The sequence below is a fragment of the Crotalus tigris genome, unplaced genomic scaffold, assembly GCF_016545835.1.
Source record: "Crotalus tigris isolate CLP2741 ecotype Arizona unplaced genomic scaffold, ASM1654583v1 scf7180000019599.1365583, whole genome shotgun sequence".
Lineage (NCBI taxonomy): Eukaryota > Metazoa > Chordata > Lepidosauria > Squamata > Viperidae > Crotalus > Crotalus tigris.
In genome coordinates, this window is record NW_024097615.1 from 883,303 (window position 1) to 898,542 (window position 15,240).

Below are 15,240 nucleotides of genomic sequence, written 5' to 3' on the forward strand. Positions count from 1 at the left end.
GTGGTTCTCAACCTTTTTAATGCCACGACCCCCAACCGGTCGTAAGTCGAGGACTACTCAACCGGTCGTAAGTCGAGGATTACTCAACTGGTGCAGCACCGTTTGCAGAATGGTGGGCTCAGCAGGGCAGAGACAGCCTGGACAATTCCTATTGGCTTTTGAAAGCCAATAGAAAGAGACTCTATTCAAGAGAGTCTATTCTATTGGCTTTCAAAAGCCAATAGAATAAAACGGAGTAGCACAGCTAAGGAAAAGGGGAAAAAAATGGTGGACTGCATTGTTTGGCGACCCCCGTGAAATGGTCGTTTGACCCCAAATGGGGTCCTGACCCACAAGTTGAGAACCACTGCTCTACCTCCACAACTTTAAGGTGAGCGGACTTCAACTCCCAGAATTCCCCCGCCAGCCTTGCTGGTGGTGGAATTCTGGGAGTTGAAGTCCGCTCACCTTAAAGTTGCTGAGGTAAACACTGGTGTACATTATTTTAATGTCATTTCGTGCACCAAATACCTGGGTGTTTATGGAAACACCCAGAGACAGTAAACTTGGCTTGCTAACTTATCTGGACTCTTGGAACCTAAAAGTTAAACAAATTAGAAATGATCATGAATGATTTACCATTTACCAATTGTTCACAATTCATTTAGTAACCGTTAACAACTACACACAATACTTTATGTAGGCGGCTATGGAACCAGTGACAGAGGCAAAAAAATGAAAACTGGTTGCTGATCGAATTAAAAACATCCCAAACATCTCAGAACGGTTTATAACCGTTGTTTAAATATCGCCTGGAACTCTGCAGGAGGAATAAGACTTGTTTGCATAGTTGAGGAGTAATTTAAAAATGTAAAACGCGAGAACAACTTTTTTTAAAATGTGAGGCAAAGCATTCCCAATGGCTCTTCAAAGCTGTAAGGTAAGTTCCAATTTCGGAGTAATATTCTTGCCTCAGCACAAAAAGAGATCCTATATAAACACCCTACCTCCCTTCTCCTCTCCCCTCTTCTCCTCTCCCCTCCTCTTTCCTTCCTTCCTTCCTTCCTTCCTTCCTTCCTTCCTTCCTTCCTTCCTTCCTTCCTTCCTTCCTTCCCCTCCTCTCCACTCTCCTTCCCTTTCCCTCTCCTCTCTTCTCCCCTCATCTCTCCTCTCCTCTTTTTCCATCCCTTTCTCTCATCTCCCCTCTTCCCTCCTCCCCTCATCTCCTCTCCTTTGTCTCCAGTCCCTCTCTCCCCTCCTCTTTCCTTCCTTCCCCTCCTCTCCCCTCCCCTCTTCCTCTCTCCCTCCCTCCCTTTCCCTCTCCCCTCTTCTCCCCTCATATCTCTTCTCCTCTTTCCCATCCCTTCCTCTCATCTCCCCTCTTCCCTCCTCTCGCCTCCTCTCCTTTCCCTTTGTCTCCGCTCCCTCTCTTCCCTCCTCTTTCCTTCCTTCCCCTTCTTTCCCCTCCCCTCTCCCTCTCTCTCCCCTCCCTTTCCCTCTCCCCTCCCCTCTCCCCTCCCTTCCTCTCATCTCCCCTCTTCCCTCCCCTCATCTCTCTTTTCCCCTTGTCTCCGTTTTTTCTTCTCTCTCCCCTCCTTTCTTCCCTCCCTTCTTCTCCTCTCTCCCTCCCTCCCTTTCCCTCTCCCTCTCCCCTCTCTCATTTTACATTCATCTCTCTCTCCTCCCTCTCTCACCGCTCCTCTTTCCCCTCCCTTCCTCTCCCCTCTCCTCTCCCTCTCTCTCTCCCTCCCTTTCCCTCTCCCTCTCCCCTCTTCTCCACTCATCTCTCTCTCCTCCCTCTCTCGCCTCTCCTCTTTCCCTTCCCTTCCGCTCCACTCCCCTCTCCCTCTCCCTTCTTCCTTCATCTCTCTCTCCTCCCTCTCTCACCCCTCCTCTTTCCTTCCTTCCCCTCCTTTCCCCTCCCCTCTCCCTCTCTCTCCCCTCCCTTTCCCTCTCCCCTCCCCTCTCCCCTCCCTTCCTCTCATCTCCCCTCTTCCCTCCCCTCATCTCTCTTTTCCCCTTGTCTCCGTTTTCTCTTCTCTCTCCCCTTTCTTCCCTCCCTTCTTCTCCTCTCTCCCTCTCCCTCCCTTTCCCTCTCCCTCTCCCCTCTCTCATTTTACATTCATCTCTCTCTCCTCCTTCTCTCACCACTCCTCTTTCCCCTCCCTTCCTCTCCCCTCCCCTCTCCGCTCCCTCTCTCTCCCTCCCTTTCCCTCTCCCTCTCCCCTCTTCTCCACTCATCTCTCTCTCCTCCCTCTCTTGCCTCTCCTCTTTCCCTTCCGCTCCACTCCCCTCTCCCTCTCTCCCTCTCCCTTCTCCCTTCATCTCTCTCTCCTCCCTCTCTCACCTCTCCTCTTTCCCCTCCCTTCCCCTCCACTCCCCTCTCCCTCCCTTTCCCTCTCCCTCTCCCCTCTTCTCCCCTCATCTCTCTCCTCTCTCTCTCCCCTCTCCTCTCTCCCCTACCTTCCCCTCATCCCCTCTCCCCTCCTTCCTCTCCTCTTCTCCTCTCTTCTACTTCTCACTCCCCTCCCCTCTTCTTCCCTCTCCTCCTTTCTCCCTCTCTCCTCTCCTCCTCTCCTCTCCCTTTTCTTACCTGCACCTCCTCCCTGTCCTTCCTTTTTCGCAGGAGAGCCCTTATAACATCTTAGCTTCCTATGTTTATAAAAACATCCTAAAATGTTCAGTAAAATCAGAAGAGGGAGTTGATCCCAGTAGTTACTGGGTGTGTGAGGGACCTACGGGTTTTGTTCTCAGTTGCTACTCTGAAGATCCTTTATTCTCTTGCCTTCCCTTGCTCTACTTCATAAGCCCCTGGAAGAAACTGTTTTACTTTGCCTCGCAAGAGTATTTCCTAAGGGACACGACTTTGCCCCCAGCATTCAAGAGAATTTAATAGCTGACACTTTATACTGTCGGTATTATTTATTGATAAGTTGTATTAGGTAGCGTTTGGCAATGGCGTGGAGCAGTATTTAGTTAGCAGTTCCAAACTGCTGGACCTCAAAACTAGATTTTGCATTCATAACTGAAATTGCAAAAATTGCAGCAATAAAATATAACACTTTGTTAAATAATTCTTTTAACCCACAATATGCCCAATAGTAATAGCGGTGGGAATGGAGAGGGAAAGGATAACTATTTAATCTAGTTCCCCCTCCCTCTCTCTCAATCTATTATCTATCTATCTATCTTTTCTCTGCCTACCTACCTATCTACTCTATCTTATCTCTCTGTCTGTCTGTCTGTTTGTCTGTCTGTGTCTGTCTGTCTATCTATCTATCTATCTATCTATCTATCTAGCTATCTTCTCTACCTACCTACCTATCTTCTCTACCTACCTACCTACCCACCTACCCACTTACCTATCTATCTATCTATCTATCTATCTATCTATCTATCTATCTATCTATCTATCTATCTATCTATCTATCTATCTATCTATCTATCTACCTACCTACCTACCTACCTACCTGTCTAATTCATTGGCAACCCATCTTACTGCAGGGCAACTTGTATATTAGTTATATAACTCATATTTAAGCAAAATTGTTTCTCTCTCACCTGCTTTCTTTCAAATTATTTTTCCTGAAAAGGCTGGAAAAGATCAAACATGCCCAAGGAAAAGGAGGAGAGTTTTAAAATTTTGAAACTCACGGTGTGCAGAACAATGAAATCCTGTATCGGAATGCGCTCTGAGAGGTTTTCTGCCCGTGGTTATAATATTTAGAATAGAACAGAGCTGGAAGGGACCTTGGAGGTCTTCTAGTCCAGCCCCCTGCTCAAGCAGGAGACCCTATACTATCTCAGACCAGTGACTGTCCATAATAAAGCCTCAGCAGAAATGGCATCTGTTCTTACTTACATAGATTGAGGAACATTGTCTCTATTTTTTCTAGGTGTCCAACAAAGTCATTCTCTCTTGCCGAATCCAAAGCTCGTTCGTCTCGATGTCCACCAGGTTCCCTTCTTAGGGTCCGCACTTCACGTTGCACGTGCATCACAAACAAAATATTCACAATGAAGAGCAGGATGAGCAACGAAGGAAGGAAACCTGGCAATTTCCGTCCTAGCACCATTGCAGAACGTATTAATTCCCTCCAAGGTTATCTTCTCCAGATGGTCGGGAAGGGAAGAGATTCCACCACCAATACCTTCTCCGTTGGAAGACAGACTTTTCTGGATATCTAGCAAACTTGTAGTGGCAATTTATAGTCCCTGGAAACTGAGGGTGGGGCTGAGCTCCTGTCCTTACATTTGTGTGGCTCGACACAAAAGTAAATGCAACAAAAAAATTTCCCAGCCCACTAAAAGAGCTGCATTTATTTGCTTTATCTGTTGCATTTCTATAACCACCCATTTCACACGCCTGGCTCTGGGAGGCTCGCACAATTAAATTGCAAAAACAAAAGAACAATTATAACCAAGCCATTAAAAGCTACAAACAGAACAAGGGCAAGTTTGATGAAGTCTCAGACACAACGGGCAACCATTTCACTGGCTACAGAGCTCCATGGGATTCCCCAGGCCTGCTCAATTTCACATGGGCATAGGCTGCAGCTGGAGGGCCCACGTTGTGTTTTATTGTCTATCCTAGGTGTTTTTTTTGCAATTCCAAAGTGAATGTTACAAACAGACTCCTCCGAATCTTAAGGCTGACTCATGTTGTTCAGTTTCCACACCAGCATTCAGCCTTGGAGAAGGCCTTCATTCATTCTTTTATTCTCAAGACAGGGTTGATGGCCAAGACTTTCCTAGATCTTGGGCCACACGAAGCTGAGACGTTTCCTCTGAAAGTCAGGTGCTGCATCTTCTCTGCTGAATATGGGATGTTTCTCCAGGATGAAAACTAGAACCATCTACTTCACGTTCTGTTCAGAATCACAAGAGTAGGAAAGGGACCTTGGAGGACTTCAAGGCAGGAAACCCTGTACAATTCTGGATAAATGGCTGTCCAGTCTCTTCTTGAAAACCTCCAGTGATGGAGAACTCACAACTTCTGGAGGCAGGTTGTTCCACTGATGAATTGTTCTCAGTGTCAGGAAATTTGTCCTTAGTTCTAGGTTGCTTCTCTCCTTGATAAGGTTCCATCTATCAATTCTAGTCCTCCCTTAAGGCGCTTTGGAGAAGAGAATGACCCCAAACAGCATTCCTCTCTCAGTATGGATTTGTGATCTGAGAAGGTAGCTTTAGTCCAGTGATGGCGAACCTTTTAGAGACCGAGTGCCCCCAAACCGCTCCCACACTCGTCCCCACTCCGCCGTGCCCACTGGGCCACCCACCACCTCGACAGCCCATCACAGATCACCCAGGCAGCCCATCAGCGCCATGGTGGCCACGCTCTCCACCCGTGCCCCGAGCATCATCTGCGCGTGATGGGGCATAAGGGTGGAGTCTTGCCCCGGCTGCCCGGCTACCATGTCCTTGGCTGCGCAGCATTGAGTGGGCCATGCCCGGGGGTGACTCTCCTCCGGGGGGCTGTTGGTGAGGAGGGGACCGTGGGAGGAGGCAGTGCTGGGGCGACAGTGCGTGTGCCCACAGAGAGGGCTTCGAGTGCCGCCTCTGGCACGCGTGCCATAGGTTCGCCACCACGGCCTTAGTCTTTTCCCACAAAGGTTTTCAGCCCCCTCTCATAAAGAGAATGTCCAGCTGGGCCTACATAGCGGTAACTATCTTTCTGGAAGATAGGAATTGTTCTTAATAAGTATTGAAAAGAATTTAGGAATGTAGGAGTGTAGTTATTTGTGTTCAAAGAGAGAAAGGATGTTTTGCTGCTGACTTAAAACAGAGATGTCCAAGCTTGGCGATTTTTAAGACCTATGGGCTTCCATTCCCAGAATTCTGGGAGGTGAAGTCCACAAGGCTTCAAATCGCCAAGGTTGGACAACCCTGACCTAAAGGAAAAAGGAGAAGAAGAGAGACTGTAAGTAGAAGACTATATAGCGTTCCAGACATACGGCTGCCCAATCTCTTCCTCGGATTTTGATTCGGGAACAAGAGTGAAAGCACTGTGATTTAAACTGACCAGAATGCCTGGCCATCTAATCAAAATGCCTAAGCGTGGTACCCAAAATCATCCTTACTTTGGGATGCAAACGAAGAGAAGAATTGCAAAGGAGAAGACCAGCCACAACCGTCTTGAAGAGAACTGCAAGGAACTGTACAGAAAATCCAACAGGAATTACAAGCAAACTGACCTCCAGAGGGGTCTGGAAGGAGATGTAGCCACCAGGTGTAACCACCAGCTTAGAGTAAGTGGGAGCGGAACAGTTCAAAGAAAAGCAGTCCAGGAAGTAGGAAGAGTAAAAAAAGAGGTAAATCATACAGGTGGAGTTAAGAACGCAAGAGGTTCAGTAACACACCCAGGTTTTTTGGGACGGGGGTGAAGGTGGTGCTTTGCGACACACCCAAGTTTTGGGGATGATTGATATGATTGATTCAAGGTTAATCCTAATTATAGGAATTAAGGTATAACAGGAAGAAGAACAAGGAAGGAGCAGGAAGAGAAATCAAAGTATAACAGGAAGAGGAGCACGCTTCTAGGAATAACAATAAAAATGTAAGAAATTCGTATTTACGTTGCCACCAAGTTTATTTTGTGTGTGTGTGTGTGTATCGTAAAACACTGTTTCTCTAAGCCAAATGTGTTTCACCTGATTGTCACCACCTTTAAAAATAATATATGTCTTGGGCAATTCATCATGATGTGAAAATCAATATTATTTTTTCAGGGTGAGGTCCAATCTGGAACTGCCAGAAGCTGATAATTCTGGTAATATTCAGGAGACTACGATGTACGGCGACAGAAAATACGTCAGAAAACAGTTAAAAGTCCCAAAGTCTGCGACAGGCAGTCCTCAACATACGGCCACAGTTGAGCCCAAAACTTATGTTGCTAAGTGAGGCGTTTGCTAAGTGAGTTTTGCCCTATTATAGGACCTTTCCTGTCACAGTTGCTAAGCAAATTGCTGCAGTTGTTAAATCAGTAACACCGTTGTTAAGTGGATCTGCCTTTCCCGTTGCCTTTGCTTGTTAGAAGGTTGCCAAAGGGGATCACATGACACACACACACACACACACACACACCGGGACACTGCGACGGTCATAAATGTGAGTCAATTGCCAAGCATCTGGATGTAAATCACAGGACCATGGGGATGTTGCAATGGTCATATGTGTGAAAAACAGTCATAAGTCCCTTTTCAAGCTGATCTATGCTGGCTCAGGAATTCTGGGAGTTAAAGTCCATGAGTCACAAAGCGGCCTAGGCCTAGTCCAGAGGTAGGCAACCCTGGCTCTTTTATGACTCGTGGACTTCAACTCCCAGAATTCCTCAGCCAGCCACAGTGAGGGGAAAGGGAAGGTTTCCAAGCTGAGCCATGCTGGCTCAGGAATTCTGGGAGTTGAAGTCCACGAGTCAGAAAGTGGCCTAGGCCAGAGGTAGGCAACCTTGGCTCTTTTATGACTCGTGGACTTCAACTCCCAGAATTCCTGAGCCAGCCATGCTGAGGGGAAAGGGAGAGGTTTCCAAGCTGGCTGAGGAATTCTGGGAGTTGAAGTCCACAAGTCTTAAAGTTGCCAAGGTTGAGGACCCCTGATATAGGGCAGGGGTGGGGGACCTTGGCTCTTTTATGACTCGTGAACTTCAGCTCCCAGAATTCCTGAGCCAGCCAGGCTGAGGGGAAAGGCAGAGGTTTCCAAGCTGAGCCAGGCTGGCTCAGGAATTCTGGGAGTTGAAGTCCACGAGTCCTAAAAGAGCCAAGGTTGCCTACCCCTGGTCTAGCTAATAATATGAAAGGTTATGTTCACTATTCGTCTGTTGAATTTGTACAAGAAGGCTAAACATCCAGATAGGATCGTGCATCAGAGAGATGGCATGACACGTTATCAGTGTACATCGTTCGGATTGGTCGGAGAGAGTTGTAACATAAGGTATATTTCATATACCTGTATGTTATATCGGGTAGGAATTGCTATCAAAGTTACCTGGGGAATATCAAGTGGATTTGTGTAATGTGAAAAGAAGGACTAGGGGAGATGTGATACCAGTCTTCCAGTATTTGAGAGGCTGCCCCAAAGAAGAGGGGGGTCAAACTATTCTCCAAAGCCCCTGAAGGCAGGACAAGAAGCAACGGATGGAATCTAATCAAGGACTGGTCTGTGGACCGGTACCGGGCCGCAACATGCCAGCAACCGGTCCGCACAAACAAGCAAAGTCCCATCCGCGGGATGCAGGCAGCACACAAAACCACGCACCCTCCGGTCCGCGGAAAAACCTCTCTCCACGGAACCGGTCCCTGGTGCCCAAAAGGTTGGGATGGCGCCGGTCTAGGGTGCTTCTTAAGGTGACTTGGCTCCTACTGGGGCAGGATGGTGCCCAGCATGTAGCAGGAAATGGTGATGGATTAGCCTGGCATTTTTGCAGATGAAAGCAATCCCATTTTCTCAGAACTTCGAGCCAACTGGGAGGAGTCCGAGGGAATAGCCGAGGTGCCATCTGACTGGTGAGATGATCTGGGACATGTTTGAGCACTTAAATCTCCAGGAAGCGGAACGTGTCCTTTGTGAATCATCTCTGCCACATCTGAGTTAGATAGAGCCCCACCTGGCCAGCATCACTTACCAGGGAGAGGATGGATGGCTAGATCCAGGTAATAATAAAGCCTCTTGTGAGAGGTCAATGCAAGTGGACACTGAACATGTGTCCAGCCCCATGGGCTTGACATTGACGGGTGAAAAACAAGAGGATGAAGGAGAAAATTTTGTAACTAGTACATGAAGAAGCTTGAACATGTGTTGGCTTGTACAGGAACAGAAAATGGAATGTTGTTTATTAACATGGGAGCTACAGAGCATGGAAGTTCTTCTGCCTGTCTATCTACAGATCAGCTTGGAACAGGTTTAGATGAATATTCTTCAAATGCAAATAAAAAAATATCTATTGATATTATGGCATGCTTATCGAAAGAAATGAAGGTTGATGATCTTCACAATAATATAAAGGGGACAGTTGCAAATAGCACCACTAGCGCTGGTCTTGTTGTTGTTAATTGCGAAGTCATGTCTGACCCATTGCGACCCCATGGACAATGTTCCTCCAGGCCTTCCTGTCCTCTACCATCTTCTGGAGTCCATTTAAGTTTATGCCTACTGCTTCAGTGATTCCATCCAGCCACCTCATTCTCTCTCGTCCCCTTCTTCTCTTGCCCTCCATCTTTCGGCGCTGGTCTAAGTAATGAACATATGATGGCATTTGTCTCCGCAAAAGAGGATGATTCTCTGTTTACTGAGACACTTAGGAGTAACAATGAACTCTTAAGTAAACACTGTATAAATCAGCCATTGGGTAGTGAAGAGAAGAGCGAGAACACCGAATCTTCCTTGGATAACAGGAAATGTGGAGTTCTGAGGAAGATGGTCTCCAAGAAAATAAATATAGTTTCAGCGGTGCTACATCTCTTATCAACAGACGGACTGGGTTGACCTATTACCGTTCGCAGAAGTAGCATATAACAACGTGGTTCACAGGAGCACCGGCTTCGCCCCCTTCCGCGTGGTGCATGGCCAAGGTTACCTAACCCTCCCCTAAGATATTGGAACATTGCTCATAGAGGTAGTAACAGAGTAGTTCTCTACTTATAACCACAACTGAGCCCCAAATGTCCATATGTTAAATGAATTTTACCTCAGTTTACTACCATTCGTACCACAGTTCTTAAGTGGACCACTGCAGTTGTAAAGTTGTTAAGGGAAGCTGACTTCCCCGTTGACCTTGCTTGTCAGAAAGCCTTGAAGCCTGATCATGTGATCCCGGGACACTGTGACCGTCATAAGCGTGAGTCAGTTGCCAAGTGTATGGATTTTAATCACATGTCCGTGGGGAATGCCGCAACGGTCGTTAATTGTACAAAACAGTGGTCACTTTTTTCTGCGCTGTTGTAACTCTGAGCGGTCCCTAACAAATGAGTGGTGAAGTTGAGCACAACCTGTCTATTGAATGCAGTGGTTATCAAATACTGAGAGAGTAAATTGACTCTTTTGCGTCCTGTTCTGGCATGCTGCAGCCTGGTACCAGGGGTTGGGGACCCCTGGTATAGGGTGAAGGGATTGCACTAGAAGACCTCCGAAATCCCTTCCAATTTTCTTATTCCTCATTTTAGGGTTTTGTCTGCAGCATTGCTGCTTCTGTTAGTTGTCCTGGGGTTAACAATACATCTTCTCTGTCTGCTCGATGTTCCGCAAGAGCGGTGAGCCTCTACCTCAATCTGTTTGCAAAGCTTGCTGTTCGGGGTACCTTGATCAGAGGTCATAATGAGAGCCAATACATTTTTTTACATGTTAGTATGTGGATGTTAGGACAGGGGTCCCCAACCTGTGGGCTGTGGCCCGCTAGTGTACTGTGAGAGCTTTGCAACCGGGCTGTGCACGCACATCACTTGTGCGAGCAGTGGGCCAGCGGCATGCACACAGGCACATCAGTGGCACACTTGCCTGTCGCTCGCATAGTACCATCCCTCTCCCCCCAAGCTGGGAACGCTGGGGAACTCTGTTAGGACACAGAATCAGTAGAAAACTGTAGAGACAGTGATAGAAAAAGGCAGGAACTGTTACTTTGGACAAAAGGGATCAAAACATTTTCTTAATCCGGAACAATGAGATTAAGCAGCTCAAGCAGGCCCTCTCTAAACGTACGGGAGCATAAGAAGAAGAATGAGGTATAACACAATCAGATGTGTGGATTTCTTTTATTATGTTGCAACTAATAAGGAAGAACTTCTGTCTTTCCGTCCTGGCTGTGCCGGGAATTTAAATCATAGGTTTATTTGTCTTTAATGCGGTGTGACTCTTGCAATTCCTCTCTGTTTGTTCCTGGTGACATTTTGTCTTAGCTCCGCGTGGGAAGCCCATCACACATGCCAATTATTCAAATGGTTTTTTTTGGCAAGCTGTATATTTGCTGGCCACAAACTTGAACTTTCGTGTTGACTTTGATTGGGAGCTGCCCAGAGTTTGGCTTTAAACGACGAGCGGTTATAAACAAATATTTTAAACTAACTGAGTAAATTTTACAGTTCACCTTTTCAACAGCCAGCATGCATTCTTCTTCTTCTTTTTTTTACGTCCAGGTGTTTCCCGCCCACCGATTCTTTTATACCTGAGAGGCAAGCACCATCTGGACATCCCCTAATGCAGTGGTTCTCAACCTGTGGGTCGGGACCCCATTTGGGGTCGAACGACCATTTCACGGGGGTCACCAAAGAAGGCTGTCCGCCATTTTTCCCCCCTTTTCTTTGGCCACGCCCCTGGCACCCAGTGATGTATAAGTGGTTGGGGGTCACCACAACATGGGGAACTGTATTATGGGGTCGCGGCATTAGAAAGGTTGAGAACCACTGCCCTAATGGATGTTTTACATGCAGCTGTATAATCCTCCCTGGCCAAAAAAAAATAATAATTGAAAGAAATTCTGTGTGTGTGTGTGTGTGTGTGTGAGAGAGAGAGAGAGAGAGAGAGAGAGAGAGAGAGAGAGAGAGAGAGAGAATGGAATAGCTCGCCTCTCATAGTTGTGGATGCTCCATCATTGGGGCTTTCAAGAAAAGATTTATAAAATTGGCGACCATTTGCCAAGTGCCCAAATTGTTGACCACGTAACCATGGCGATGCTGGAACAATTGTTAAGGGTGAAAAAGGATCATAAGGGCCATTTGTTACTTAGAACGGTCATTATACAAATAGATGTAGGTTGAAGACTATCTGTAAATACAAACCAGGCGAGCATTTACGCCAGAGCTGCTTAAAAAAGACATAGAGGCTTTCAACAGTTCATTAGTGACTGTTCAAAGTTACAACATCCCTGAAAAACAGGGACTTAGGACTGCTTTTCACATTAGCATCCCCGTGATCATGTGATTTACATTCGGTGGCTTGGCAACGGACTTGTATTTATGATGGTTGCTGGGCTCAGGAGTCAGGTGATCTCCTTTTGCGATCTTCTGATAGAGTTTGTTCTTTGTAAAAACCAAATAGTTTTAACGTCTTTTTCATCTCTACTTTGCATTTGTAAACGTGCCCACCACGACAAGTTGATAGCCTGATTTTCCAATTCTTGTTTAGATTTTAAATTCCCTTCGGGATTTAGAATTTCTCTCTATGTCCAAATTTTTTTTCAAAGTCTACCAAATTTGGATGTACAAATACTTCCACAGTTGACCACTGCCCTGGAATTTTCAGGTCTATTTTACTTTTAATTTTTTTCCCATGCTATTAACAATGCATTCCTTATATCAGTGGTGGCGAACCTATGGCATGTTTTCATCTTAATTCTAGCTTTCTTTCCTTTTTTGTGACCTTCTGACAAGCAATGTCAATGGGGAAACCAGATTTGCTGAACAACACTGTTGCTAACTTAACACCTGCAGTGATTCACCTAACAAACGCGGCAAGGTCATAACATGGGACAAAACTTGCTTAATAAGTTTTTCCCTGAACATAAATTTTTGGCTCCACGAGGATCGTAAGCCGAGGACTGCTTCCACCTAACCTTAGAGGACCGAGCCCTTTTCAATCCTTGTCGCTGCTGTTTTGGGGAGTGTTGAGACCCCCCAGAGCAGGATAAATTCGGATTTTATAAGGCAGCCTAACAATGTACACCTTGATGGCTACCTGGATGATGGTGGAGAGTACAAAGGTTCTTTCTTATCAAATGCCAACGGCGTGGAGTAAAAGCTAGATGCTTGCCAGCTGCAGGCAAACAAACAGACACGGAAGCGCGAGGGCAGCGGTTCTCCGCGTTCTGGATCCCTCTCCGGGCAGCCCTGACGCTGCCCCACCCAAGCAGGACATCCTGGCTGAGGGGGCCACTCAGCAGATGCCGCTCACCACCATCCGTCTTCCTCTCACCGGCTTCACCACGAGTCAAAGGGAAAAAGACAGAGGCACACAGGTCAGGTCTTGAGAGGAGCGGATTAAAGAGGACAGGTGGTCCTCGGCGTACGGCCACAGGGAAGCTCAGAGTTTCTGTTATTAAGCAAGGCATCTGCTCAGGGCATTTTGCTCCGTTTTACCATCTTTCTTGCCCCGGTGGTTAAGGGAAATCGCTGCAGTTGTTAAGTTAGTGCCGCGGTTGTTAAGCAAATCTGGTTTGCCCCATTGACTTTGTCAGGTGGCAAAAGGGGGGATCACATGACCGCAGGAGAGGAGGGGGAAAGGGAGAGGCGAGGGAGAGGGGAGAGGAGAGGGAAAGAAGAGGGGAGAGGAGGGAGAGGTGAGGGAGAGGAAAGGGAGAGGAGAGAGAGGGAGAGGAGAGAGAAGGGAAAGGGAAGGAAGAGGTGAGGGAAGGGACAGGAGAGAGGGGAGAGGGGAGGGAAATAAGAGGAGAGGGGAGAGGGAAGGAATAGGAGAGTAGGGAGAGGAAAGGGAGAGGGGAGATGGGAGGAGAGGGGAGAGGGAAGGGAAGGAAGGAGAGGGAAGGGAGAGGAGAGGGAAGGGAGAGGTGAGGAGAGGGAGAGAAGGGAGAGGTGAGAGAGAGGAGAGAGAGGGAGAGGAGAGGGGAGAGAAGGGAAAGGGAAGGAAGAGGAGAGGGAAGGGACAGGAGAGAGGGGAGAGGTGAGGGAAATAAGAGGAGAGAGGGGAGAGGGAAGGAATAGGATAGTAGGGAGAGGAAAGGGAGAGGGGAGAGGGGAGGAGAGGGAAGGGAGAGGCAAGGGAAGAAAGGAGGGGGAAGGGAGAGGAGAGGGAGAGAAGAGGGGAGAGGAGGGAGAGGTGAGGGAGAGGAAAGGGAGAGGAGAGAGGAAGAGGGGAGAGAAGGGAAAGGGAAGGAAGAGGAGAGGGAAGGGACAGGAGAGAGGTGAGGGAAATAAGAGGAGAGAGGGGAGAGGGAAGGAATAGGATAGTAGGGAGAGGAAAGGGAGAGGGGAGAGGGGAGGAGAGGGAAGGGAGAGGCAAGGGAAGAAAGGAGGGGGAAGGGAGAGGAGAGGGAGAGAAGAGGGGAGAGGAGGGAGAGGAAAGGGAGAGGAGAGAGGAAGAGGGGAGAGAAGGGAAAGGGAAGGAAGAGGAGAGGGAAGGGACAGGAGAGAGGGGAGAGGTGAGGGAAATGAGATTAGAGAGAGGAAAGGGAGAGGTGAGGAAAGGGAGAGGGGAGAGGTGAGAGAGAAGGGAGAGGCAAGGGAAGGAAGAAGAGGGGAGAAGAGAAAAGGGAGAGGAGAGGGGAGAAGAGAGGAGAGGGGGGAGAGGAGAGGGCGGAGAGGGAGAGGAAAAATTGGAATCATGTGTCTCTTCACCGTGTGGTCTGAGCAACTCAGATCTTTCAGCTATAAATCATTTATCTGAGCTGAGTAGGAGCTCCTCTTGGGAATTAAGAACGACTCACAACATTTGGCTGCAGCCTTTTGCTCCTCAAGTAAACAATAGCCTGCTCTTCAATTTCTCCAACCAGAAGCATACTTATTTCAGGCAAGCGTGATAAAAGTTCCTGCAGCTTTACGGCGTTCTGCTCGGAGGTCCCGAAGCCCAAAACGGTTTGCAACGGTGGACTTTCACAAGCCATTCTTATTTTTGCACCCTGCGTCTGTCCAACAGGTTTTGGCTGTTACAGTTCCCCACCCTAACCCTAACCCTGCTGCCTCATAAAACCAATTTTCCCTTCTTGGGGAAGAGGCAGAGATAGGTCAAATGGCACACCAGGAGCAGAGGGCCCAGAGGAACAATATAGATTATGCTGAATCGTACATCCTGTCCTAAAAGGTTTGAGACCAGCAAACTAACAGGCCAAGCCAAGCAAGAATCAACAAGTCAAAAGAGAGGCAGCAGGAAACCAGTCCCAGGAACAAGCAGAATTGTTCCAAAGTGGGGTAAAATTAGGACAAAACTAGGCCTTGGACTAGACCAGAGGTCCCCAACCTTTCTCAGTTGCTGGACCGGAAGGGGACACCTTTTATGCACACGTGTGCGCAAACGGGGCCGCAAGCACATGTGTGGCGCAAACGGGACGGTGCTAGTGCCCCCGTGACACTAGCCCTGCCGTTTTCACTGCACAGGAACTAGGGCCGCCCCGTTCTCGCCACGCGGCACCCCGTTTTCATCGTACGGAGCCCTATTTAGACTGTGTGGCACCGTTTAGGCCACGCGGTGCCTCCTTTAGGCCATGGGGCTAGCGTGAGTGGGGATGAGTGTGTGCACACGTGCGCACACTGGCTAGCCTGCCCCATGGCCCGGTGGCCAGTAAACTGCAGCCCGGTAGTGGGCCACAGTCCAAAGGTTGGGGAC

The 15,240-nt window shown here is 48.0% G+C and overlaps 1 protein-coding gene across 3 annotated transcripts in view; it reads right to left on the reverse strand.

Moving 5' to 3' along the window:
* Positions 1-15,240, reverse strand: part of GALNT8 (polypeptide N-acetylgalactosaminyltransferase 8) — a 33,493-nt gene that overhangs the window by 16,515 nt on the left and 1,738 nt on the right. For 2 of the 3 annotated variants that reach the window (XM_039363822.1, XM_039363823.1), the window contains exon 1: positions 3,842-4,994. The exons of the other annotated variant lie outside the window; for it this stretch is intronic. In XM_039363822.1, coding sequence (XP_039219756.1) covers positions 3,842-4,055 — 214 coding nt within the window. In that variant the 5' untranslated portion in view covers positions 4,056-4,994. Of the gene's footprint in view, positions 1-3,841; positions 4,995-15,240 lie in introns of those variants that run through there. 3 annotated transcript variants of the gene reach the window in all.